Source organism: Coturnix japonica, chromosome 7 (assembly GCF_001577835.2).
Source record: "Coturnix japonica isolate 7356 chromosome 7, Coturnix japonica 2.1, whole genome shotgun sequence".
In the NCBI taxonomy this organism is placed as follows: Eukaryota; Metazoa; Chordata; class Aves; order Galliformes; family Phasianidae; genus Coturnix; species Coturnix japonica.
Window position 1 is genome coordinate 23,379,059 of NC_029522.1, and position 24,784 is coordinate 23,403,842.

The 24,784-nt window shown below is 44.7% G+C and overlaps 1 protein-coding gene and 2 long non-coding RNA genes across 3 annotated transcripts in view; 2 read left to right on the forward strand and 1 right to left on the reverse strand.

Moving 5' to 3' along the window:
- Nucleotides 1-13,670, reverse strand: part of MARCHF4 (membrane associated ring-CH-type finger 4) — a 77,324-nt gene extending 63,654 nt beyond the window's left edge. Inside the window, exon 1 of the mRNA XM_015868615.2 lies at nt 12,339-13,670. Within this exon, the coding sequence (XP_015724101.1) occupies nt 12,339-12,800 (462 nt within the window). The 5' untranslated portion in view covers nt 12,801-13,670. The remainder of the gene's footprint in view (nt 1-12,338) is intronic.
- Nucleotides 6,039-11,873, forward strand: LOC107316853. Its single transcript, XR_001556607.1, has 2 exons — nt 6,039-6,081; nt 6,289-11,873. It is a non-coding gene; the product is annotated as an uncharacterized LOC107316853 (long non-coding RNA).
- A 267-nt stretch (nt 13,671-13,937) lies between the features above and the next one.
- Nucleotides 13,938-14,488, forward strand: LOC116653665. The gene is made up of 2 exons (XR_004307927.1): nt 13,938-14,020; nt 14,102-14,488. It is a non-coding gene; the product is annotated as an uncharacterized LOC116653665 (long non-coding RNA).
- The last annotated feature ends 10,296 nt before the right edge of the window (nt 14,489-24,784 follow it).

Below are 24,784 nucleotides of genomic sequence, written 5' to 3' on the forward strand. Positions count from 1 at the left end.
TACTTTCCCTTGATATTTATCTGACTACCACTACAGAAATCTCAACCACTGTCCAAATCCACCCTGGGGAGCTAAAGCAGACATTTAATCCTATCTTTTGTACACCTCCTGCTAAAATCACTGTTAAGGCTAAGAGGAGATCTTATTGCTGTCTTCAGCCATCTCATGGATAGCTAGAGCGAAGAAAGAGCTAGACTCTTCTCGAAGGTACCAGGTTAGATGAGAAAACAGACACAATTTGGAACAGCAGAAATTCAGATTGGAAATCTGAAAAAAAAACCAAAACATTTTCACCATTCAAATATTGGACCAGGTGCCCAATATTGGAACAGAGAAGCAATTAGAATAACCATCCTTTGAGAGATGCATCTCCCAACTTGACAAGGCCCTGCCCAGGCTCAGTCAGACCAACCTACTTAAGCAAGGAGATGAAGATGACCTCCAGAGGTCCCATCTTCCTTATGGTCATGTGATTTTGTTCAAGCTGAGGTCATCAAATCATAGAATCATCAGGGTTGGAAAAGATCTCTCAGATCATCTAGTCCAACCATCAACTCATCCCCACTGTTCCCACTAATAGTGTCCCTCAGTGCCACATCTCCACGGTTCTTGAACATCTCCAAGGCTGGTGACTTTACCACCTCCCTGGGCAGCCTGTGCTTGGGCCTCATCACTCTTTTGAAGAATAATTTTTTCCTAATATCTAATCTGATCCAAACACTCAGAATTACTGCCTTCCCCTTATATTTGCTTCACATGCCTGAGCACACCTCCAAAGAAATGAAGCAACATCAAGAAAAAGCTGAGAGAGGAAATCTCATGTATAGCTGCAGTATGGGAAGGCCAACAACTCTCCTGCAGATTTTCACATCTGCAAGAAGGGCAAGAAATAAACCCATGAGAACTGGCAGTGAGAATGCTGATGGCAGCTGGATCAGGTCATGGCAGTTTAGTATGCTCAGTTTTATGTAGGAGTCCTCCCTGCAGGCTATGGGGGCTGCAGAAATGCTTTTCTTAGAAATGATGTGGCCATCCTGTCTATGAAGAACATTTTCCAAATGTGGGTTAAATGTAGGTGACAACACTTCTGCCCTCGTATGCCGGAGGAGGCTATGGACTATTTTTTCCTAACTTGCAGAATCTCAGGCATGTTTGCCCAGTCTTAAAGTTTCTTGCTTTTAATCTGATGAGGAATAAACCTGTCTTCAACTATAGAACATTTTCCTCGAGGGAAACCTTTGCCAGGCAGCCTAAGGGTTACAGAAGCTCATTTCTAAAGATACATGAAGTACACAGTTCTTCCTGTGACAGAAAAGACAGAAGTTTTTATGCAAAGACAATTTCAGCTCTTTCTTTCCCCAGATTTTTTCCTTGGGCACTGCAACAATTTCCCACTGTCAAAGATTTAAAATCAAGATGGGGTATTTCTTCTCCAGTCCTTGCACAGCTGTTAACCTTCAAGCAGGAATTTCATTGACTGAACTTATTTCACTGCTATTATAAAAAGGTTCAGACTACACTAGCCCAATAACCTCCCTCAAGCTCTAAATCTTGTCAGAATTCACCTCTCTTCAATGTTAAGGAAATATTGGTTTTTTTATGTCCAAAAATGTGAACTCTCTGGGGCAGGAAAAGCCTCTGCTTTACTTCTTGGTGCTGTGCTTGACATACTGACATCCTCTAAAGGTTACCACCATATTAAAATAAAGAATGGTCTAGAGGCCAGGAGCACCTATAACTTTACTTCTTCCTCTTGTGCAAACCCTCTCTTTAATTACTTAACTGCTATTTCTTTGCTGATATAATACTTTATTATTACCTACTTTTCTTCAATGCTCATCTGATCCGTCTTAATGTTCTTTTAATATCACTTCGAATGGGATAATAATCAGCTTGTACTTTCCCAGTACCTTTAATCCTGACAGGTCCTAGTGCACTTAACAAGGAGAGAAGGAGAGGAGGGAAAGTGCTTCATTTCCCAGACAGGGCAAGGTCATACAAGATACCAGACAGACTGAGAAGATCTGACACATCAAGAAGTGCTGGGGTCTTTGGAGGGGTGGGTTTAGCTCATGGCACTGTACTTGTGGAAAATGCAAATAATCCTCTGAGCTTTAGTTCAATGCCCACACGAAATTATCAGGGTAGACACTGACGTGATGTGGGTAAAGTGTCAGCAGGCTCCCTGCGTGCCAATGCTGTATGTGTCTTCATCAGATCCATCCACGAGGCTTTCTTAGCTCTCCCAAAGACTGGGAATTGGAGTAAAAACTGGTCAGGATCCACCTGGGTATTGACAGGGAACACTGATAGGAGGGAAGATGCACACAAAAGTTCTCAGGGCAACCTGTTCTTAAGGCATCCATCAGAGTAAATGTTCTTCACATTTTCATTTTGACTCAGCTGAAGTAAGGCCATGTCTGTGCCAGGAAGGTTGGAGAAAAAAAGATCACAGAAATGAAAGCAAGAGACAAGAATCTGAACATGTATGTGACTCAAAAGAAAGCAACAAACAACCTGGGCATGATCTCAATACATAGATGGAAAATGAGAGGAAAGAAGCTCAAGCTAAGGGTAGGGTTAATGCCCCATATTGTCGGTACAAGAGAAAGGCAGAAAAGAGATGAACATGGAGGAAAATGCTGAATACAAGAAGTCTGAGCTACTTTTACTGATGCTAAACCATTCAGTAAGTCTAGGAAGCACAAGGAGATCTGGGATTGAACTGAAACAAACAAAACCTGCAGAGCTGGCCTTAAGGGCCATAATGGAGGAAGTATCCAAGCTGGAAAAAGAAGATGGGAAGGACAAAGAGAAAGGAGGTTTGTGGGACTCCATTAGGGAGGAATGTGGAGGAAATGTGAGCGGCCACATCAATGTTAGATCAGAGAAGCAGGAGAAAAAGGGGAGGCTATGGCAATGTTTCAGGTAGGACTGGCTGGAGGCCTGGATCTGTCAGGAAAGGTCACATTCAGCCTTGCTGAGAATATCTTTAGTTGGGAACAGAGTGCAGGCACCTGCAATGAAATGATGGGGATTTCTTCTCCCAGCCTGTATGTGGTTATATGTGAGAAGGGATAGTCCTAGCCCTAAGTCTCATCAGAGACAGCCTTAAAGCTGCTCTTGCAGCACTTTTCTCTGAGCTCTCTCAAAGAATCAAGGCAGAAGAACTTAAATCAGTAACAGCATGAAAGATTCAATAGAGGGAACACTTACTACATCTGCAGGCTTATCTGAAAGGGGAAGACCGGTTTAAAAAAATAAATTAATTTAAAAAATGAGGCAACTAAATAGGGCCAAGTACAGCTTCTTCACCAAGGCAGTCATTTGAACTACACAGATCTAGGATGAAGGAGGACGAACTAGAGAGCAGTTCTGGAGGACACTGAGATTACATGGGACTGAGAGTTGAATAAAATTAATAACCTTTTCTGCTCCAAAAATATACAAATAAATGAAAGAGAGGGCAAACATCACTTTGAAATGTCTGGCATCTGTTATCTCCTGAAGAGGGCTAAAAATCTTTCTGCACTGCTCAGCATTAACAAAGACTCAACTGGATAATTGTTTCTACTTTAGAAAGTGCTTTTAAAGCAGAATATGGACCATCTAGTGAAAATCCAGAGGAGAACACTGAAGGATTATTAGAGTTCTAGAAATTATGTCATAAGAGCAAAGGTAAATTTGGGATTGTTTGGACTACAAAAGAGCAAGGAGTGTTACGACTTTAGGTGTCACTTCAACTTGTGAATCCTCAGAGGATCAATTTTTGCTATATTTACATTCAGCTACTGCATAGGGCTCTCAATTACTTACTACTTAAAAAAAAAAAATAAAAGAAGAAGAAGAAAAAGGCAAAAATAATTTGATGTCCTCCTAATGGGCAGGGCAAAAAGAAATGGGCTGCGGCAGGAAAGATTCAGGTCAGACATTATATAAAACTTGCTAACAAGAGGGAAGAAGGATGATGAAGTCCTATAACAGGGTGTCTAGGGACAAGTAGAGTCTTCAGCCACGCTCACCCTCAAGAACTGGTTAGATCAGCCTGTGTTAGGTTTTAGGATGGGTGGACTAATTGATCTCTTGAGACCTGTGCACCGCCTACTGCTTGGACAGGATCAGTGCATATCAGTGCATGGTTTAAGTAACAAGGTAAATACATACAGTAGCAGAGGTTATGATGGTAGCCACAGGAAAAAGCTTCACAGAAGCTGTAGCTACAGCATGCCTACATCAGATGATAGCAGACACCACCAATGCACTAAAAACTTATTTGAAGATGTTTCCAAATGACGAGTATTTTATGCTTAGGTGACAAATGCAAACACAATGTCAACCAATCAATCCTTGTCAGTCTTTGCTCTCCAAAGGGAAGAAGAAAACAATCTGTGAAACATATTTTGTGTTATAATTCTTCATTATCATCCTTTCCTCCACTTGCACCCAGGGAAGTGGGTTAAACTGATGTGACTGTTGTGGGTGATGACTTTCAGAGCACCACCAATGTTTGAGCTACAGACAGAGGGTGCCTGGATAAGTTGATCTATGGAGAGTAGAGTCCCATGGGATGGACATGACCAAAGTTTGATGTATTTGTTGACTTTCACAAAGAAAATAAGTAGTTGAGAGAAAACCACCAAAGAGTTTAAAACTATGACAGAAGAAATGATGTGTGAGAACTTCAGCTTCTGGATCTTGTCATTAGAGACCATCTGCTTTACAACTTTTCACAAGGGGGCATGGCGACAGCAGATTTATTACCTACATAGCTTCTAGGTCTTGCTCTTTTTTCCCTCACTGGAGAGAAGGCAACACTCATCACTCTTCACTGCCAACAACTTAATCTGTCCTACTGTAACCACTGATGAAGCAGAAAAGGATAAAGGTCACTTGTTAAAGGATGGGGAAAGGTAAGTAAGTTTTCAACATCATGCAATTCATTTTAGGCAAGTAATCCTGATTAACAAAATAAAAGGAGAAAGATATAAAGTTAACAAGCTATTCTGTATTATTTGAGCCTGCCTTTCCATGGGAAACATGTTACATTGTTTTGTGTTTTCTTTCTTCCCTAACAGAGTACACATTCCTGTTAAGCCTCGCTACTGAAGCTCTGTTCTCCAAGGACTTTATGGGTGTCCAACATTTTGCCTTGCCTGGGCTACACTGAATGAAGAGGAATTGTTTTGAGCCACGTATAAGATACATGATATAGTTAATGCATATAAGTAACAAAAAGAGGGCAACAATAACATAAAAGTAGTGGGTTGCACACATATACTATAGTATGTAGTGCATCTGAGCCGAAGCTGTAATCATTCGCACAACAGGACATTCATAGTTCTCCTCTTTTTCATCCAGCTAGTTTTCATGAAACTTCAAGGAATTTAATTCCTCTCAGATCTCCAATCCCTGCCAGAGCTGATTGAAATCAGCCAGTGGGCACAGAGGAGAGCTGATGAGCATACAATCTAACAGCTAACACCTTAGTGTGGCTTTATTACTTCAGTAATTAGCTAATAACAGAGACTGGGTGGCCACAGATATGGACCAATCCTGATTATAGTCTGACTTTTTATTTTACTCTAGGCCTAGGAGTGAGGAAAACATAACCAGTTTTTCAGTTCACATTATTTTAATCCAGTCCATATCATTAAATCAGCCCTCTCCACAGCTGATATTCTCCTGGGAGCTAAGGTGTAACTGCATGGGGAGGCTGAAATGCCTCTTTAGCAAGACACTGTTGTAGCCTCGCTCTCTAGCAGGCAATGGGAGGATTTTAAGTGTGGGGCTAGTAATTCTGCTGCAGTTTCTAGCATAAAAATTCAGCCTAAAATCATGAGCTTTACATAAAATAGCGTGATCCCTATATGGGAATTGCTGTGTCACAGCCTGAACCAATGATTGAGCACCAGGTAAAAGGACACAGCCAGCCCTGAGATTACAGGTGAAAGCAATTCACCTGTGCAACCTGGTTCCACCCTTCCCTAAACTTCATTTAATGGCTGGCTGCCACAAAGGAAGGATCTCTACCTGGAGATTCTTCCTTTTGGAGTATTTGGTGAGCCCTGATCCTTGGGATGGGTAAGCAAATCTTTCATTCTTTAACTGGATTGTGACCATCACCCTTTTTTGGGTAATTTAGAACTGGTTATCTGCTATTGCCTTTCCCTACAATCCCCAACCAATGTATTCCTCCCCCTGGCAGTGGGTTTCTGCAGGTATAATTTGAAGGGTTGCTGGGCACTTGCAGCTTCCTTGGGAAGTAATTCAAGGACATCTTTCATCCAGGAAGCCTTGGACCAAAGCCTGACCTAGGGAATGTAGATGAAGTTGGAAGCTTTGCACAGGCAATCACCTTTCATTGACTTGGAGCCACGAGTGCAGTGGACAAATAAGAAATGTAGCATTACAGACTCTATCAGTCACTCAGGTTCTGGCACAACTGTATTTCTAACCTTTGGACCATCCTTGGATAGAAAAAAAAAACCACTAATGCAGGAAAAAGACCCTCACAGAGGAGGCCCTTACTGTGAATGAATATCTGTTTGAAAGACAACCTGAATGCAGCTCAGTTTTGTACAAATAGAGCCCTTCCAGGAGTAAGTGTTGCCTTTGTGGGAGTAACAGTGACTCTACAGATGCAAACAATGGAGCTACATGGTTTTGCATTGCTTGTTCTGTCACTAACTGACATCAGGCACTGTTAATCATGGCTTGAAATGTATATTTAAGAAACAGTGACACAAACACAGACAAGTTCCTTCAGGAAGCCTTTCATATGGGGGAAAGTGAAAGAAAAGAAAAACTGCTCCTCAGGCTAGCTGGTGGCACTGAAATAAATAGGTCAGGCTTCAGAGTTTCAGCAGGCACAAGAGGTGAACACCCTGTCTCCTGGAGCAATTAAAAGTCAATGGGATTAGCGGCCTTCACTATTATTTATAAAGTCCCCACTGTATGCACAACATTACTGAAATACAAGGGTCAAGTCCCTGGTACTGGATGCCTACCCTTTTGCTGTTGAAGTTAATGGGAGCTTTGCCAATCAACTCTGTGGCAACAGAGTCTAAATCTAAAATAGATGACATCCTGTGCTCCGTTCAGTTGATAGCTCATGCAAAGCCTTTGCTGAAGCCAAAGAAGTTCTGCCTGCACAGTACAGACTTCATCCAGGGACAGGTGAAACAGAAGTGCTATCTATAGAAGTGCTCAAAGTCAAGGAAAGGAAAGCAGAGAGGTGGATTGAGCGTCACAGGAAGCTACTTCCCTTCCTTTCTGAGATAAATTGCAGTATACAGACTGAAATCTGATGTGCTGCAACCCAGCATCTCCTAGGCTTCAGATTTAGCAGGACTGGCTGTTTTCCAATGAATAATTCTCATTCTAGCACCATGTAAATGAATCCTGTGGGAATACACCTATGAAAAGTACTCGGATGGGGCACCTGCTCTGTCATTATGTGATTCAACATGTTCGAAAACAGTGTGCTGATGTTATAGCCAGCTCAGACAGATCTCACCAAACACCTGCATCTCCTTTCCTGAGCTTCCCTGCCTTTCTACTTGCTTGTAATGCTACTTGTGTAATTGCTCCTTATCATGCTCATGTCCCTAATTCAGCCACAAGCTACCTCTTATCCTCTTTATCTTACTCTAGAATGGAAATACCCAATTTTGCTTTGTCTTACAACACTGTAAATCAGAAATCAAGCGTCCCAGTGATTTCCTGCATTTCTCTGTGCTATGGAGGAATCAGTCTGTAGGGTGACAATGTTTCCTGGCTTAGTTCATGATTTCAGGTGCTATCAAGCAGCAAGCTAATGAGAGCTTTTGGGTGTGCCTGTGTTTGTAACAGGAGCAAGTCTGAGATTCTCACCTGTTATTTCCAGTGGCACATGCCAAGGACCAGCCAATCAGTGGTACTCAGCATGCACTGCTATTACATGGGACCATCAAGAATGGTATGTGGAATGTTCATCCAGACTGAGGAGCAAGAATGAGCTAGGAATTTCCAGATGGGGCAGTCCTGGTATATAGGAGAGAGCCCTCTACACATTTAGGGTCTCCTTAGCTCCAGCTGGGTCCTGACTGTGACAACAAGTGCCTGTATTACCTTACAGATGCATTCAATCTTCACATGCGCTGGAAAGGCAGGTCTTGTATGCAAGGAGCTGTGAGCCCTGGACCAGCCCTTGGATCTGCTCCTCTTCAGTTTTCTTGATCTCAAGACTGATATCAGATCTGAAGAATTTGTTGTGCTTTCAGATACATTATCTTTAATTCTGATGACTGTAGACATGATTTGGTATGCACATGGCTTCACAATCATTAAATGTAGTTAAGTCCTTTGGCTTGCTAATGTCTTGTAGTAGGGAACTCCACAGCTCAGTGTCACACCACATAGAAATGCATGTCCTGCTATCCACTGCAAGTTGTCTTCCCTTTTGGTTTCCTTAGAGGTCTCCATGTGCGTATGATAATGACCTGATCTCCTTAAAGTCTGGAAGGGACTTTGGTGGGAAGAATGATCTATTTCCAAGCTTTTCCATTGAGTACTGAGCTATGTCAGCCTGCTGCCAAAAGTCACTATCTCTTCCTTCTGATCCTGCTTAGTCAACCAGTCCTATCCAGGCTGTTAAAATCTCCACCATTACAGTATTCTTCCTCAGAACAGAGAAATAGAGAAACACAGGCAGAAACTGACAGGTAGGAAAAGATGTATGCATGCTGACTGAGAATCTCACAAGCGATCCTTGAGACACTTACTTCCAAATGATCTCAGTTCCATCTAAGAATGCTTTTCTATTTATTTTCAGCACAGTGAGCACCAGCTCAGAAATCCGAAATGCTACTGTACTGCCAACTCCTTGTGACATGAGCAAACACTGTATCTGCAGATGCAGAGGGACTTCTCATCCATGTACTTTCCTGCTACTCTCCATGACTTGCTTTCAACTTGGATCCATACCAAGCACTATGAAACATATGTGAAAGCAGAGCTCGCTTTAGTTTCTTTCTTTTGCAGAACGTTGCCAGTGATCCAGGAAAGCAGACAAGATTCTGAAAACATGGACCATTAACTAAAACAGAAAGAAATACTCCAGCATCGTTCTTTCTCGCTTTCTGCCTCGAGCTCTGCCTTTCAATCAGCTGTTTCAGAACTAGCTGACATAATGGCACAGGATATAAAACCTTTGGAAATGCCAAGTAAGTCTCTGAAAGGCAATGCCATTGCCAAGTGCAGAGTCCGGCCCACTGGCTTGCATGATATTAAGCCTATCTTCAGTATATGCAGTTGCCTCTTTCAACTGCCAGACCCAAGCAGCATTCTCTCCATGCCCTCAAAGTGGGAGGTGCTGCACTCATCTGGGCACCAGGTCTCCTCATTCTTGTCTGCATTACTGTTTTTCTCTGAGTAACCTGCAAGGATTGGAGTGGTTCTACAATAATGAGCTTTACTCCTTCCTACAGTGCTCAGCACATTTATAATGAAAGAATCAGTTTACTCCTAAGAGCCACAAACAAACATGAGGAGCTTAAGATAGAAGCAATTTAGTAGCCTGCAGTATTACGCTTAGTGGGCAATCATAAATTTAAAGTGAAAATCCCTACAGATTTTGCTTTGCATTAGATATTATATAAAACCCACTTGTGAAGCCAGATTAGTAAGAAACCTTTTTGGCTGGGGTGTGTGTGTGTATATATGCACACACACACATATATATATACACATACACATAGAAAAATCAAAACAGGATTAAAACATCTTTTGGAGACTCGGTGTCATTTTATGAGTAAATAAGCTTAAAGCACCTAACAGTCAATTCATAATGAAGGCTTTTGTTCTTGGTACTATGATGCAGCCCAGCAAATTTGCCCACAGCTGCAGCAGTTTCAGATGTTTCTGACAGGTAGATAAAACAAATGATTTCTACCATTATTATTAATCTGCACAGTAAAGAACTTGCAATTGCATTTTCTTTCCAATTGGAAATTTTCATGATTATTTTGGCAGGGGTGGTATGGAATAATGTGCATTTATGGCACCTATAGCTGCAAGTGTCTGAAGAAGAGGCTTTGCTCAGCTGTTCAGCTGGGAGACAAATGGGGAATAAATGCTAAATCAGTAACAACCACCTCAGTAAGCAAGAGTGTGGAATTAAGGCAGCTTATTTAGTGGTTGGTGGCCCTGCCCATGGCAGGGGCTTGGTACTGGATCATGTTTAAGGTCCCCCCCAACTTAAGCCATTCTATTACTCTACTCTAGCACCATTGGAGTTTCATGGATGTATGGGCCAAACAAACCTTACTGCAGGTTCTGACATCAGTGCACTGAGTCAGTTCTCAGTCATTCTGAACCAAAAGCTGTGTCAGGATATGACCATGCCTTAAAGATCCTGATGTGGGCCCACGTATTGGTTTGTGCTTACCAGATGCTGCTAAAGAAATTATTTGCAGAATAAGGTACTACTGAAGGGTGACTGTCAGAATCCAGCTGTAAGTGTCTTATTATATTGGTCAGAAACTGTGAGAAGAGAAAAAGAGAAACTCTATTAAATGCCAGTCACATCTGCTTAGCTTCTCACTCAGGTAGGCTGGCAGATGGTCAGCAAACAGTCCCACTTTTACAATGCAACCTACAGCCTTTAAGCATGAAAATTAGCATCCAATTATTTTCCAGCATTGATGTTTGCCAAGGAAGCAGGTTACTTCTGTTTTAATTCTGCTTAGGTTCTATTTGCTCACACACACACGCCGATCATGCAGGCGCTACGCCTTGTGCACACAGGCAGAATTGTAAGCCAGAGAAGAGTACTAGAAATGTGGAATAATGCAAATTCCAAGGCAGGGAGCTGCACAGCTTCCAACTTTTAGAAGAGACAAGGAGGAGACAGTCAAGTGAGGAAGGCACTCCAAAAAAGAGTGATTTCCCCAACCTTCACCTAAAATCCTATGGTGAGAACTGTGTCTCATGGATATCAATCAAGCGTTAGAGAAGGCTACAGCCTACTGAGCACCCAGCTCTGATAGGGAGAACCTGAGCACATTTAGATGAGTCCATGGCAGGTCCTGCTTCTCCAGAGAATGAATGCAAGCCCACTGCTCTCTCTGTGATACACTACCACCAACACAGTGGTAGGCATGGTCACATGGGACTGGGACTAGCAGAATGTGTGCCTGAATGTGGCCACTCTCAGGTGAACACTGGCTTTCCTTGGTAGAGCACACTGGTCTTTGAAGGGGAAAGAAGACAGAGCAAAACCTGGTTTGCTCAGGAGTTTTACATATGCCTGGTGTGTCAGTCTATGCCTGAAACAGCAATGGGTATCAGCTAAGCTGAACCTTGACTCATGCTTGTGAAAGTTTCCCTTATTGTTGCAGAGCTACCTTTTATAATAAAGGTTACCTCCATATCTGGGTTTGATCACACAAGCAGAGATCTGCAGCCTTCCCCACTGCCTGCAGTTGTGTCACATTAAGTGCAAATGTTGCTGTACATGTTGTTTCATGGAAGTTGCCAGCTTGAAAGCATGTAAATTGCTTGTAATTATCATTAAAGAGGGAGAATAATGCCCCAAGGGTGGCAACTTATGTTATAGCGGGGTTGCGTTTGTTACATTCTCCCATCTGATGACAGGAAACTTCATTGGCCCAACCTCAGTCTATACCACAGTGCATTTCAAGGCTGCAGCTTCAGCAGGTACAATTGGAGCCAGTAGTTTTTTTCCCTCCTTCAAGTGCAATGGGAGCACAGGAGCTCTGGTAAAGCTGCAGAGCTCTCACTCTGGGCACAGCTGATGAGGTGGGGTTGCCTCCTGCCACGTGTTCATACAGACCCGAGTTGTATTATTAAAAACCAACAGCACATTAAAGACATCTTTCTGAGATCATCACAAGTGGGCCCCCATCCTTTGCATCCTTTTTGGCATCATCACAACTAAGCACCCACTCGGGGACGGAGACTCCCATACTGAGATGCACTTTGATTGTGAGTCCCTGCTGTGCCACACCTGCGTGGCTGTGAGCCTGGGGATGCGCACCTGGAGACAAGGCTCCTGGGCTGCACAAGGGCATGGCCCCGACATTTCCATGAGGAACCTCAGCTGCGGTTAAGCTGAGCAACATCTGGCTCTCACACCTGCCCAGCACCTGGGCTGGGGTTAGGGGAGCGCATGCCCATATCTAGAGCTCGCTGGGCTGGGTCCGTTCATGTTAGGGGCGAGCATCCCCATCTCCTCTTCCCCTGGGGGCCATTCTGGTTAGGGGAGAGTATCCCCATCTCCTTTTCCTCCGGACGAGCCAATATCCAACCCCACCATCCACCGCCGCGCACAGGCTCACCTGCTCGGGACCCTGGAAGCAGATCCTGCAGAGCGGGGTGCGGATGCCGCTATCGACGCTGCTTCCCAGCGAGTAGCGGTCCTCGGCCTTGCCCTTGCCGAAGTCATCCGAGGAGGTGCTGCTGGGCAGGGAGGCGGGCGGCTCCCCGGCGGGGCTCCCCCACTCCTCGGCTCCCGGGCTGCCCGCTCCGCCGCCCGCCGCCGCCGCTCGCCAGCCGGGCCCGCGCCCCCCGAGCGGAGCGGCGCCGCCGGCCCCCGCCTCTGCGCCGCCGGGCATGGGGAGCGGCGGCGGCGGCGAGGGCGGCGGCGGAGCGGGGGGTCTCCGCAGCAGGAAGACCTTCAGGTCATTGAAGAGCATGCGGCAGCGGCACTTGAGGAGGCCTTGGTTTCGCAACATCTGTCTCGGACGGAGGAGTCCGCAGCAGCAGTAGCAGAAAATGACCGCGCCGGGTGGTATTAACATGTGCCTTTCCTTGACAGGCGGGGATGGGGTGGGAAAGAAAGGGCAGGAGCCGGGCGCCCCGCGGCCGGGGGGCTCTGCTGAGGCCTCAGTGCTGCGGGGGGGCTGCGCTTGCCGGCCGGGAAACGACAAAAGAGGGCGAGAGGGGGGAGATCCCCGGCAGCCCGCTGAAATCTTGCAGTAATATAAAAAAAAGCCAAACCCACTCTGCTCCCCGGGGGGATTTTATCCCCCTCCCCCTCGGACGGAGCGGATTCCACAAGTTTGTTTGCAAATCAGCGGAAGGAGGGAAGAAATCTCACACGCCGCGGGGTCCGGGGGCGCGGGCACGGCGCTGTGCGGCGCTCCGGAGGGAGCCCAGCTCGGCTCCGGCGACTCTAAGCCTGTAAAAAAGAAGGGTCCGCGTCTCCAGTGGGTGTGGGAAAGAGGGAGAATACGGTCCTCTCGACAGTATTTGGCATCTCAAGTAATTTTCCTTTTCTTCTTGATTTTTTTTTTTTTTCAATTAAAAAATAAAACTCAGTCGCACGAGACCTGATGTGTACCCGAACAAAATAGCAGCCTGTCTGGCTATCAAAATGGGTAGCTGCTGTTAATATCAAAATTGCCTCTTTAACAAAAAGACCTTCACATTGTTTGTGGGAAAACACCCTACGTCTCCAACACTGTACTCCCAGGTGGCGTCAGAATGTACTGTTGCCTTTAAAAGATTTCACTGTAAATATTAAAAGTCCTGAAAGAAATAATTAGCATTCAGTGAGCTTAATCCCAGATGTACTGAGATAAATATATATATATATAATATATAGCATATATATATCATATATATTTTATATGTATTTATATATTCTGACCTTCTCTATCCCAGCAGCTGTCTGGACCACACCAAAAAAAAAAAAAAAAAAAAAAAAAAGGTAAAAAAATAAAAGAAAAAAAAATCAGATCAAAACTGGTGAGGGAAGGCAGTTGTGTTATTCCCTAGGCAGATTCCATCCAGGACCAAAAAAAAACAAAACCCAAAACACCGTCAAAATCAGACCTATTCTTTGCATGTAATTGACCGGAGAAACGTGGATCTTACATGGTCACGTTTCCTTTCCTCCTTTCACAAAACAGGAACGTCATCAAACGCATTGGCAGCTTGTACAGACCATTGTGGATGGCGAGGCGGCCAGGGCTCTATCAGCAATTGCAGGGACCTCCTTTTGATGCATTGGATGAGGGTGCTTCTTTCTCTTCACCACCATCCCCACCTTCATTTTCCTCCCCTTCTGTCCTCCTCTGACTGTTGTTCTCTCTCATAGGCATTGACATTCAACCATCGCAAGTCTGTCGCACTCTCGCAGGCAGGAAAAAAAAATAAAATCGGAGTGGATAATTCTCTTCTTCCTCCTAAAGGGCTCTGATAGAGCACAATGCGCCACACACACCGAGCAGCATGGCTTATTTTTCGTGCGGCTCCTGCCGCTTTGGCAACATCGAGCTGGTGTGTGCGTGTGTGCCTTTCTCCCTCAGCAGCCTTCTCTCTGCTCTCCCATCCGGCTTGCAGTGATGATGTTGCTGTTGCTATCTCCCTTGGATGCAATAGGGAAGGCAGATTGTTTGCAGTGCAAGCGGGGATTTGCAGGAAGGGAGGGGTGTAACGTGGCTGCGCTCTCCTCCCTCCCCCGGCTTTAAAAAAAAAATAAAATAAAAAATGAAAAAAAAAAAAGAAAAAAAAAGGCAGAAGAAGCAAAAAGGCGGGGTGGGGTGTGGGGAAGAATCAAAGGGAGGAATGCGGCCCACCCCAACCTTTGATTACCCCAGGCTGCCGGCTGCCTTCAAGAGCCCACGCCGGGGAAGAAGGGAGGGGGGCGGAGGAAGGGGCTGGGCGGCCGCTGCGGCTTCAGCACCACGAGCCGCGGACAGCTCCGCCAAGCGCGGGCACGACGGCACCGCGCTGCGCGCTCCCGAGACCGGGCACGCCCGGGACCCCGCAGAGAGCCCTGCGGAAAGGGCGGGCGTGGAGGGAGGCGGGCACGGCGGTGTGAAGGAGCCGGAAGGCAGCGAGGAAGGGCTGAGCTGATGAACACCAAAGCTCAGCGCTCCGGCATGTTTTCGGCTTGCTTTTCACCTCCCCGCCGCCTGCTGCGGGGAGCTACCGAACGGGGAAAGTTTGAGAGGCAGGTGGCAGCCATGGAATGTTTGGTGAGCCCTGCTGGTCAGGTTGTTGGCTGGAAGAAGAAGAAATGCCGCTAATAAACTTTTTTTTCCCCGGCAGATTAATTAGTTGCAGAGGATTTCATGGTTTAATAGCGATGATAATCAATGTTTTTCATTTCACCCCAGCAGCGTTTGTTTCACTGATGGATTTGTTTGCTTTCAGTAGCTCGTATTTCAGTAGAAATACGGGTTCCTTGTAGCCCAATAAAGGGTAAATATGACTGAACACTATCGCTTAATTAGAATTAATTAAGATAGAAATTATTGCTAAGAGTAACCAACAGCAGCCAAAGCTCGTAGCTCTATGAGCTCTATGAGCTCTATGAGCTCTAGGACTTTGTCCTGCTGCTCCAACCATTCTGGTTCGCCAATGTGCTGGTTTGATGTGGACCGAACCCATTAATGGCACAGATGGTGTGGAGGCTACTAGTCTATGGAGTTCTGCTAATGTCAATGCAGTGTCTCAGCTCAAGGATCCCATCAGCCACATGGGATACACTTTTTGGTGAAGCAAAGTGAGGCCTGGGCCTGAAATCACGTCAACACCATTGAAATTTCAGGATCCTTAAGTTGGTTTCTCCATAGAGTTTCTTCCAGCTCCCACATGACAGGTGTATAATATCTACCAAAGCCCAGATTGGGTTCTCTAGCTGGTGGGAACATGGGGTCTTAATTGGTACTGAGTCATGAGTTAGAACTGACAGATAACCTAATGCCTCCCAAAAGTCATGCTAGGCCCTAGTCACTCGAAATAGTCTCTCTTAGAATAAGATGTGATGTGTAAGAGGCTGTGCCGTGATCAGCAGAGGAATCTATGTTGCTACCTAATTAAAAAGGGAAAAAAACTGATTATTCGCCACAGAAAAATGAAACTAGCACATGCAATTAATTTCCAGCAAATAAATTGCACATCAAAATGCTGCAATGTTAAAGCATTCATCATCGCATCTTGCTGTTTCTCAGAAAAGCTGGGCAAATTTGCCATTGTGGATCTCTACAACATATATAAAGCTTCTCAGAATTTCACATGTGTCTGACGGGGTCATTAGAGAAATAATAATGGAAAGAGCATTTTAGGGACTTCCTGAGCATAAGACAGGCTGACTAGAGGCTGTCTAGATGCCCAACCTCCAGCATGGTTTTCCACCCTCTTGCTTTTTATTGCCCTCATCCTATTATTTTGATGTCACCAACATTTTCAGAATGGTTCCATCAATAACAGAACTGGAGAAAAATATATTGTTGTCATATTTTGCATGTGTGATGCATCCTTCATCCTTCTCTCCTGGCCATGCCTGGTTTTTTAGAAAGGATGTGCTCACGATAGAGGAGATCTCTATATTATACTCTGGGTTTTAATGTGTGGGCTGTGTGCCCAGAGAGTTGAATGGCTGATAAATGTGACAAAATAAATAAAACAAATAATAAATCAGAGGTACTCCATATGCTTCCCAGAGGTGAGCTGGTACTATTATTCCTCTTTCAGTAAATGGGACAGTGGCCAATGTTTTCACACTTGGATGCTGCATTCAGGTCCCTTGATATGGATTGAGGTCCCTTGCTTAAAATGTGCACACCAGAAAGAGCTGGCCCAAGCCTCAGTGAGATCTTAGCAAAGGCAGGAAGTTGTCAGGGGATCAATGCAGGCTGCCTAGCTTTGCTCCATGGAAAGCAATGTAGAATAAATAAAGGGCAACACCTTCTCGTCTTAGAAAAAAATCTGTCTCTGAGAGTTTTGGCCCTGTGTCTGTTGAGTCCACCAACAGTTGCAAGGATAACACAGGAGGGAAGCATACTGGAAGCAGCAGTGCTGATGCAGACTATTTTACCTTACTTGGGTACAGAAAAAAAACAGGGGTGCATGGGCTGAGAGTGGGAAGTGATTTCTCTTGGTTCATTCCTCCTGGGTGTTTATGTACTGACTACTGACTGGGACATGCTGAGCTCTGCAACATCTGGGAATGAAAATGATTGTGCTCTATAACTTACTGAAGAAGAGTGAGTGAGTGGGGACCAATGGTGTGAGTGTGCCCCTCCAGTTCAGGGCATTACAGAGCATAGAGAAGCATGGTCCAGCCCAGCTTTTGCAAATCTTAAGCTCTCTGTGCTGTTGAGAAATCTTCCCTTCAATGGGGCCACTCCCATGCTTTTCTTCCTCCTTTGAAATAAGGCCAGGATTCTGGCATGATGCTCTCTCTATAACACTTATTTATTCTTAATAGCAGCAATAGCATTAATAATCCATAATGTATTTTCATTCTGTAAGCTGCACAGTGTAGAGAGTGTAAAGAAGACACGCGCCTAAGAAAGCACCCATCCAGGCTGGGCCTCAGCACCAGGTCTCTGCTGCTATCCACACCGTGGGCTATTAAGGCCACACTGAGAGCCTCTGCAGAGACCTGGTGCTCCCAGGAAATGACCAGGCATCTCAGTACAGCCCTGTATGCAAGTTTGAAGCAGGTCCTTTGTCAGGATGGTTTCTAATGCCAGGCTGCAGATTGATCTCACAGCAGATACCCCAACTCTGGTCTTCTAGAGCAGAGTATGGGCTGTTGGCCCTTAGCTGACACCTCAACAGAGAGGAATGAAGTATTTCTGTTCAGGTGCTTCTCCTTACTTCTCTGTACAAGCTATAACTCAGTGCAGTGGGGTGCAAAGGGTATCTGGAGCAAGCAGTGATACTTGATCTGCCTATGTGGAAGTCTGATATTGAATCATATTAGAAATAATTTCCTCTTTTTTTTTTAAATTCTTTTTTTATTATGTTATCAAGTCAGAGATTGAAAAAAAATGGCAGAGACCTCAAGAGGGTAAATGCAAGCAGGAAAACTGTGTGGACTGCAGCCTAACAGCTTGAACACAGCATAACAGTCATTGTGCATGAGTATGTGAGAGATAAACAACATAAATGTTGATGGAGACAGCCAGGATCAGAGAGCCAGAAAGCTGCCAGAGAAACATCCCTTTGTGTTTTCCATCTCTCAGAAAGCAAACAGTTACCTAAACCCATTTTCATGCCCACCTACTCGGTCAATAGCTGCACTGCGCTTCCTGCTCCACTTACAGCTCCTTAATGGTACAGAGGAGCTCTGATTGCCGTGGTGTAGGCCCCATCCCTTTGGCACACCATTACTTAAATCCAATCCATTGAAGGTTCCTACTGCTCTCTCAGTGATGGGGAGCTGCTCATCAGCTGAGTACCCTGTGATTGCTTGTCACAGCCAGACTTCTCAGTTCTTTTTCCTAGATGGAGATATTAAATAAATCTCAAGTGATGTAATTACCATAACTCAGTTGATGAAGCTTGTGGGCAGACACAGCCAGGGACTAAAGGGAGCTCTGTCACATTTTCTTTGTTTTTTTCTTTCTTTCTGGGCAGTTGCAAACATGCTGACAAAAAGGATGCTACTGCTGGGAAGCAGGGCTCAGCAGGTGGGGGTTTATGCATCCTCCGAGCATCAAGAAATAATCCATGTATTGATTGGAATTATCTTCTCAAAGGAGATCAGAAATAATTTCTGAAGTGCTGTGCCTTGGTATCTCTACTGCCTTGGGTTGCAGCAAAAAGCATGGCAAGCTGCTCTCAGTGAGTCCCTGTGCTATTGCTTTCTCCCTGTGCAGGGCTGAACTTCCATTTCTTCTCTTCCTGTGAGGATCGTGGTCTGCCTCTGAGCAGATAAACAGCATTTTTTCCCCCTACTTTCACAGCTCTCTGCTCTGTGAAGAGAAGGAACTGTTGTTGTTTTTATTCAAAAAATCAGGCATGTACTGCAATAACAGCCCGGGCAGACAAGCACAAACACAACTGTACATCTCTTTTTCCTTGGATTTTGAAAGAAATCCAGGTCTTTGTTTTATCTAGCTTCCTCTGCAAACACTTTTGAGGCCAGTCATTGCGCATGAGTAGGTGAGAGATGCAACATGAATGTTGATGGGGACAGACCCCATCATTCCTCCTTTAGGATTTCAAATTGAAATCTGGAAAGTCAGAACAGTATTCTTTAGGATGAGGCAACACCAAGCATGGGGCTTTCCTGCCCTCGAGTCCTAGAGGGAATTTCTTGCCCCCTTGGATTACTGATCAGAGCTGTGACTTGAAGAGAGCAATTGCAATAGGTAGGGCATTTCAGCATACATTCAGAAAGCATTTAGCCAGATGCTGAGCAGTTTTAACTATCTAGGAATGCACTAATTGTCATGAAATCACAAACCTAAAAGGACCTGGAATGTAGATACTAAAACAAACAAACAAACAAACAAAACAGAGAGAAAGCATATAATTGCAGGTCCCTTGGGTATTTGGGTATTTCTGCTGCTCTCCTGAGTCAAGACAAATTTGTTTCAATTCTCCAGTTGTGTTCTCAGGTGCACTGGTTATTTTGGTGATGTAGAGCAGCCCTAGAACCAGCTCTCAATTGTCTAATATGAGACTAAGAGAAAATAACGGGGTTTAAAAAGCGTATTAGAGGCTGATACTGAGAGATGCACTGTACTCCCTGGGTCGAGATGAGTTGAGCACACCTGGCATATCATCAGATGTTTGCTTAGCTGCTGGGATTCAAACTGGATACAGTAACACTGAGAGTATTCCCCATACGATCTTAATAAAGCTCTCTGGAACTCAAGAAGTGTTTGGACAGTGCTCTCAGACATAGGATTTAATTTTTCCATGGTCCTGTGTGGAGCCAGGAGCTGGACTTGATCCTCGTGGGTCCCTACCAACTCGGGATATTCTTTGACTTTACTGTGGCACAACATTGCCACAATCAGCTTAAGGACAAAGAGCTGCTTGGCCAGAGGAGCTTCTGCTGATGTCCCTGCTTCCTGCCAATAAAGGGGAACAGTTTTGCAAAGGAATCATGCATAGTAATGTTGTGCTGAGATGTCCTGGATCTTGTGCTAAGTAAGAGCCCTCCTGAGCTGTGACTCTCCCTGAGAACACTGAACAGGTGGAACTTTAGATGCTGTTTCCCCAAAGTCTTCCAAATCCGTATCTTAGGATTTAACATCTTAGTCTGCCCAGATAACATCCTCAGCTAGAGCAGCTTGTTTCTGGATCAGCAGGCAAATGTATGCACGCTGCATAAATACAAGGCAGGCAGTGAAATCACTTACAAGTCAGATAATCTTATTAGTTTCATAAATAGGAGATGAGTTTCTATGAGGGCAGAAGAAAATGTCCAGACATGAGGACCATTTTAGGTCTCTCCTAAGTGACCATTGCATACTGAGGGTCTTGAGAAGGGAGGGTACACTGGAGGTCAGAGAAAGACACACAGTGGAGAATCTCATAGGAGGACATCCTAGTTACTCCCTGTGCTGACAAGTACCCACCACATGTAGCAGTTTCACACCATTTTCCCAGCAGGAGCAGTCAGTAGGTTTCCAGATACATTTGCCAGGTATAAAGTACAGGGCAAACCCACAGCCTGTTGAGATGCCCTCTCCCCTTCCCTTAGTATGCTCCAATGCACATGAGAAATTCTGGCAGGGAAGCTCAGAACTGTTGCTAATAAGTGCGCAATGGTTCCACTGGCAGGTATCACTCTTCCCAGTGATTTCTCCTCACACCTTTGCACAAAGGACAAGTGCAGTTTCTGCTGATAAAAATACTGAGGGAGCCCTCAGTATTTTTAACCCATCATAGATAAGATAGGGATAAGAGGATCGTGTGGATTTAAAGGCCGGGCTGTCGGAGGTGGAGTGCTGCTAGAGATGAAAGCAGGAAGAAATGCAAGAGCAGTGTGTGGGGAAAGTCAATGAATTTACAGCAGCAGTGAAAACAGGAGTTGATTTTTTTGACCCTTGCACTTCTAAAGAGGGTCTCCCAGCAGTAAAACAGCATGGAAATCTTGTTGTGAAAGGAGGGTTATGGCTTTGCACGTAGACCAGGTGGAGCATTCAAAAAGGATCTAGGGCACAGTGGGGACATTGCCAGGTCTACAGGAGCACGTCAGGTAAGAGACTGTTACCTCCAAGTGATGGCCCAGATTTAGCACTTCCTAATGGACTTAATGTTAATTAAAGGGAGATCTCAAAACCATATGCATGTTCTTGCTGAGATAATTAATTGGTTTAGAATAAAGTTTATGTAGTTAAGGAGTTTTATAATTACACTTCATGGCAGGGGGAGCATTTTAGGGATGGATGCTACCAGAACACCTCCAGGTAGATGCTGAGCGCTGGGTTCCCCAGTGGCCTGAACCCACCCTGCTGATGGGCTGGAAATCCTCTTTGGTCCTTGGGGTCATGCTGTTAATGTGTTGGCTTCAAAGGACTGAGGAATTCACAGTCCCTCAAAAGTGACTTCTGAGCCATCTTCAGCATGCAGGCAGCAGTTCCCTGCTGCTGAAGGGACTTTTCATTTCTAACCACCTTTAGCTCTGTCTGTTGATGTCCTTTTATCCCTCATCACTGTGATGATGGGCTGACTCCAATACCAGCCCTTAACACTAATGTTGTTTCCCTGGGTCTTCCTCCCAGGCAAACACTTAGTCTCATTCATGAGAGGGGGAAAACACAAAGTCATAACCCTGTGAAACACGTAGCTGCCTATGTCACTCCATAACTCACATCCCTGCCATCCTGACCATGCGTAAGGACACGAACAACCATCTGGCTCTGCAAACACTTAAGTTAGGTGGGAAGGCCTACAGCCCTTTGATTTCTATGGAGAAACTGAGGCACAGAGATGAAAAAGTCCTTATCAGAGCCAGCTGCAAAGTGCTACAATAGGGACCTATTTTATGTTATGGGAAGGCTTGCCTATGAGAGCAATTTGCACATCTTTGCGTGATGTGCAAATAACCACACACACAATGCATATCTGTTTTTCTTCCTTCTCTTTATGGCTGAATAACCATGCAGTCTTTGTTACATGGAAGTTTGACTGCTGCTGTTTATTGGCCCCTGGAAATGGGATGTCAACGGCCCGGGGCTCCTTTGCAGCAACTCGCAAAGGCCTCCCGAGTGCAGAATTACACCCGCTGGAGGAAATAAACAGCAGGAACGGTAGAGTGACTAAGCACCAAAGATCCTGCATTTGTGTAGAAACTAACAATGAGAAGGAGGAAAGGATGCCCTGGAGGACAGAGAGTGCCATAGGAAAAATTGTTTCCAGCACGTTCTAAAAGCGAAAGTTTCCACACAGAAGACAAGGGCAAATTTGAATGTCACCCCATGCTTGCACCTGCCTGCTTGTGGTCTTGGGCAAGGCTCCCTGCCATGCATGGAGGTCAGGAGTCCCAGCAGCCCACCTGCCCTGGAGGAGAAGAGGACAGCATTTGAGCATGCTGTGGCCTCACTGGAGGACCTAGTGGACCTATTTATTTTATTCATTTTTATTTTAAGAGGTTTACATTTTCTGGGTCAGCACTAAGTCCCTTGGTCTTGTGATCTTTACATACCAGTAAACATATGCAGAGGTATGAGAGGGGACCAAGTGCAAGCCAGTTCATCCTTCTGACACTTTTATTTATTTCCTTTCCCCATCTGCCACTGCTCAACTCCCTGCCTGCGTGTGCTTCTGTGTGTGTGTTTGTGAAGGATGGAAGGGGAAAAGGGATGTGATCCTGGTAGTGCCACAGAAGATCTCTCCACTTTGAGTTGTAGCTTTCCACTCTCCTTCCTACCGCTTTACTATATCTATCACTGCTCTGGTCATGTTACACTGCTTTGAACACTTCTGCTTTGTGGAAAAATAAGCTGATGTATAAAATGAAAAAAACAAAGGGTTTTTTAGTGCTGATGCATGATGTCAGGGTGGTAGTCACAAAGCTGATGCCACCTGCCAAGCCCAGACTAAAAACCAGTGGCAAAGCTGCTGTTCTGCTGAGTGCACTGAAGGCTCCCAAGCGAAAAGCAACAGCATCCACAGCTTGAGCTGAACTCTGTGGATGAAAGCAGAGACAGATGCAAGTCATCTATGGATCAAGCAGAGAGGGGGACACTTAACATACACTGGCTATTAATATTTCATGGTCCAAACATCTAGCAACCATACTGAGAGGAGAAACAGAAGTTTATTCTTCTAGGTTTGAATTTAACCATGCCTTTCCTGCTGAATGTGCCAGCTGAGGCTAATCATGGCATGCAGTGGAGTCCTCTGTGTACCTTGCCTGGGGTAAAACCCTGATTTTTTCATGTACTCTGTAGCAGTTGTAGCAATATCTACAGTTCTTCACGCCAAGGTAGGTTTGAACCATCAACTACAGGCAAAGCAAAGTCCAATCACTGTTAAGTCTGTCACCTATTAAATCATTCAGATAATCATCATCTAAAGTACTTGGCTTTTCCAGAAAAGCTGTTTTTTTCTTCTAGGAACTAAGCCCCAGGAAATCATAACCCATCAGATATTTGCAAAGTGGCATGCATTCCAGATAGACTTTTTTCATAGCAGTGGCATTAACACACATTGAGCTTGTTCCTGGAATGAGCACTGCCTCGGAGTTGTCAATACTTTAATCTGATTTATACAGGCTGTGTACTCTCTCTCTCCCTTCCCTCAAATGAGCACTAATAAGTTTTCAGTCTGGACAAATCCCAGGTAGTGGGATCATTACATAGCGATGTATCAGCTTTGCTGTTGAAATCAGAGATGAAGCAGGGACAACAGAAAACATTTCTCCTGCTTGTTCTTAATTCTGTTCACAAATAGGCTAGTTCTTGTGTGAAGTATGACTGCCTTGTAGGAATACACTCAATTTTTTATATTACTGTGCACCAATTAAGAAACTAGTAGAAGTTTGGAAAATCTATGGAAAAAAAAAAAAAAAAGATGGCTGCATCCATGGGGATCATTAATATACCACATGGTGCCATGACCATAAATAAAACCTGACAACACCTGCTAATGCAGAGGGAACTACTTGTTCAGCTGCTAAGAGCTTCCTATCAGGCTCCCTCCAATGATTTTCAAAGCCTGATCTTTAACTTGCCTGTGGATTAGAAAATATTGGTGGGGTGTTTTCGGGGAGGGAGGATAGTGGTGGTGAGTCTTTGTCCTCCAGGACTCACTTGTCAGTTTGTAACCATATGATGTATTAGACATCACTAGACATGAATGTCACTGCTTTTAGCCTCAAATTCTATCCGCATGATATTGCGCCATGATGCAGTCACAGTCAGCATCTTGATTTGATTCATGCATTGCCTCACAATTTGCTCCAGGAGGACTTGGGATCTAATTCTGCAGATGAAAAAATCAGCTGTACCACCCCTTGCAGGCCTGAGCCCTACATGTCTGGCAAGAACCATTTTCAAAGCACAGTGAAGCACCACCCACCGCTGACAAAACTGCATGGAAACGATGGCTATTTCCAAACTTTACTTGACCTCAGAGGGAACACTTGATTTCTCTGTGTTACAATTAATCCAGATGGACAATAGGAAAAGAAGCAAAAGACTTGCTGAAAACCCAGCTGCTGCTCCCAAGCCTGGATTTTCTAGGTCAATACATTTCAAAAATTTTTCCACTGATGAAGAGAAGGGAAAATCTCACCCTTCTACATTCAGCCTCAAATCTGTGTCCTGCAAGATCCTTTTAGAAGAAAGCTGGTGCATGTTAAAGGAGGAGATCTGCTCCCAACCCATACTTTTGCACTGTGGTTTGATTCAGGGCTGCCCCACAGCAATGAGCAGAGCTTCACCATCATCCCTCCAGTCAGTGTTAGTGAAGATCTAAAACAGCCAAGATGAGTTTTGCAGCATGGACATCTATTTTTGTAGGAAGTGCATAAAGAATGATAAACTCATTTCACATGCATCAATGAGCAGCTGTCTGGGAC